We start from the raw sequence: 2,500 nt of genomic DNA, 5'->3' as shown, positions 1-2,500 counted from the left end.
ATAAATTAAAATATTTTAAGAGCAGTAGCATCATTAAATAAGATCTTTCATTTAGTAACTATAAAAACTTAAAAAAGAGGAATAGAAATAATATAGACCGGTGTGCCTGAGTGTACCCTCAAGCAAGAGAACTGTCAAATATGATCTAGAAGTTGGAACACTAAAAGCAAATAATATATCGCAGTTTTGGTACATTAGATTGAAAAGATTCTTGACTATGATTTACTATATCTTTATTTCAAGTGATGGTGCTTACCTGTTTTAAACCTCGAAGGCGAACCGTGTAGCTTTGTTTCAATGTTTTCAATGTGAGTCTCTCCAACAACATCCTAAGGGTGAGAAAATAATTCAAGATAAGTCAAGCAAACGTACAGTAATAAACAATACACAAAAACACGAAGAGAAAATATAATAATACACACTAATTCTTATTAACGTCTATACACATACAGAGAGCATAGCAAGAAAACAAATAATCCTCGGGACCAGTTTTCTGGAACGTTGGTTTAAATGCATGTCAATTTTTATCCCGAAACTAATTGACGTGAGAAACGTACATAATATGGTTGTGGTAACGTCCCTGCCTGCTGATCGCCAGACTGGTGTTCGAGTCCGGTCAAACTCGTTACTTCCTTTAGTGGCTTCAACCTCACCCTCATTGTGAGCTAAGGATGGGGTTGTTTTGGGGGGGAGCCTTAGGATCTGCTGAGTATTCAGTAGCCATTGCCTGGCCCTCCCTGTCCCCAGCTAGGAGGGAGAAAGGCCTTGGACGCTGATCATATATATATATATATATATATATATATATATATATATATATATATACATATATGTATATACATATATATATATATATATACATATATATATATATATATATATATATATATATATATATATATATATATATATATATATATATATATGGTCAGTCTCTAGGACATTTTCTTGCTAGGACAATGTCACTATCTCTTACTTCTGCTATTTATGATTGGCCTTTAAAAACCTTCAATAGTGCATTAATGGCAACTTTGATGTGGTTTTATGACTTATTTCCATCAATATACCCACAAGGCATTTTATCTTATTACGGAATTCAGTGATCATACTATAACTTTAGGAGAGATGGTAATTCAGATAATTGTTTTATCCTAAGTTTTCATAAGGCCCTTGGAATTATTTCATAAAGTTATACACTATTCATGTAAGTTCCAGGACATCGCCAGTCCTACTATGCCTTCTACGTGATTAACTACTGTATGACTGAAGATAGTTTACACATTAATGGACCATCATTATCTTTTACGCCCATTGACGCAAAATGCCTCGGTTAGATTTCGCCAGTCGTCTCTATCTTGATATTTTAAATCAATACTTCTCTATGCATCATCTGCAATAGATTTAGTAGATTTGAGAACAAAACCCACAGAAGGATTTTGGAAGTTAAATGGCAGGACAGGATTAGAAATGAAGCAATAATGGATAGTCTATCAAAAATCCATAAAAAAAAAGATACCAGCAAAGTGTTCTGCTCTTTGTACAGATTAATCATTGTGACAGTCATATGATCTGTAAAACAGACATAACTTGTAATAAAAAAACAAACGCTTTCGTTCAAAGCCGAGATATTTAAGCTCTAAAAGACAAATTGCTAACCTTTTGCTAGTCAAAGGGATTTTAGGACCATGCAAAATAGTCACTCTTATTTTGCAAATGTTTGAGATGTCACCTTTTCAGGGAGGCTCCCAGGTTATCATTTGAATAGAAATGATTCATTGTAACTGGAAAGTTTGACATTCTTGCTCAAGCTTCCTTTTTGTATTAGTGGGAGGTAAATGACTATTGCTTTATGCAATGGGGAACCATCTTTTTAATAAAAAGGCGTTTTATTTATATTTTCAATTTATAAGGAAGGATTTAATGAACAAGAAGAGTTGGATTTCAAATGCTAATGAACAATCGGGGTATAATGCTTAAAGAGAGACGCCACAGTCAGGTGAGAGAAGAGAGCAGGAAACCAAACGAAGATATGCTATTTATTTCACCAGTTTAGAATAGTCAATTTATTGGTTGCTTAACTACTCAACGCAGCGGGAAACGGCCCATAGGGGAAGGGCCCTGGTTTTAAACGGATTCCCCCACTCAAGCCCTATCTTCACAGATCACTGGCTTGCCTTCTCTCTCCAACCCGCTCCATCTCCTTACCCTATCTGTGTTCCTTTCCCTCTCTCTGTTTTTGTATGAATTGGTATATTTTCGAAATTATTCTAACTTTTGTTCCACACTACAACTGGGGTAAAATTCAGAGCATGGTTTTTATATGAAGGATTCTTCAAATCGTAAATGTGTCATATGAGCCCATAAGCCAAACATTGCGCATATATACTCGCGATGGACCGTTCCCCTACTTCAAGCTCGCTATATGGCCACCTTCATAGCCAAGTTAAGGTAGTTATCTACAACGTGAACAGGTACTTCTTGGAAGAAGAAGAAGAAGAAG

The 2,500-nt window shown here is 35.3% G+C and overlaps 1 protein-coding gene across 1 annotated transcript in view; it reads right to left on the bottom strand.

The window, feature by feature from the left end:
- The window catches only part of LOC137615788 (transmembrane protease serine 9-like), a 152,963-nt gene that overhangs the window by 138,606 nt on the left and 11,857 nt on the right, over nucleotides 1-2,500 (bottom strand). Inside the window, exon 2 of the mRNA XM_068345484.1 lies at nucleotides 257-329. Within this exon, the coding sequence (XP_068201585.1) occupies nucleotides 257-329 (73 nt within the window). The remainder of the gene's footprint in view (nucleotides 1-256; nucleotides 330-2,500) is intronic.

Source organism: Palaemon carinicauda, chromosome 22 (assembly GCF_036898095.1).
Source record: "Palaemon carinicauda isolate YSFRI2023 chromosome 22, ASM3689809v2, whole genome shotgun sequence".
NCBI classification, from domain to species: domain Eukaryota; kingdom Metazoa; phylum Arthropoda; class Malacostraca; order Decapoda; family Palaemonidae; genus Palaemon; species Palaemon carinicauda.
Note: the sequence above shows the minus strand (reverse complement) of the source record. Positions and strands in the feature narration are given on the sequence as shown.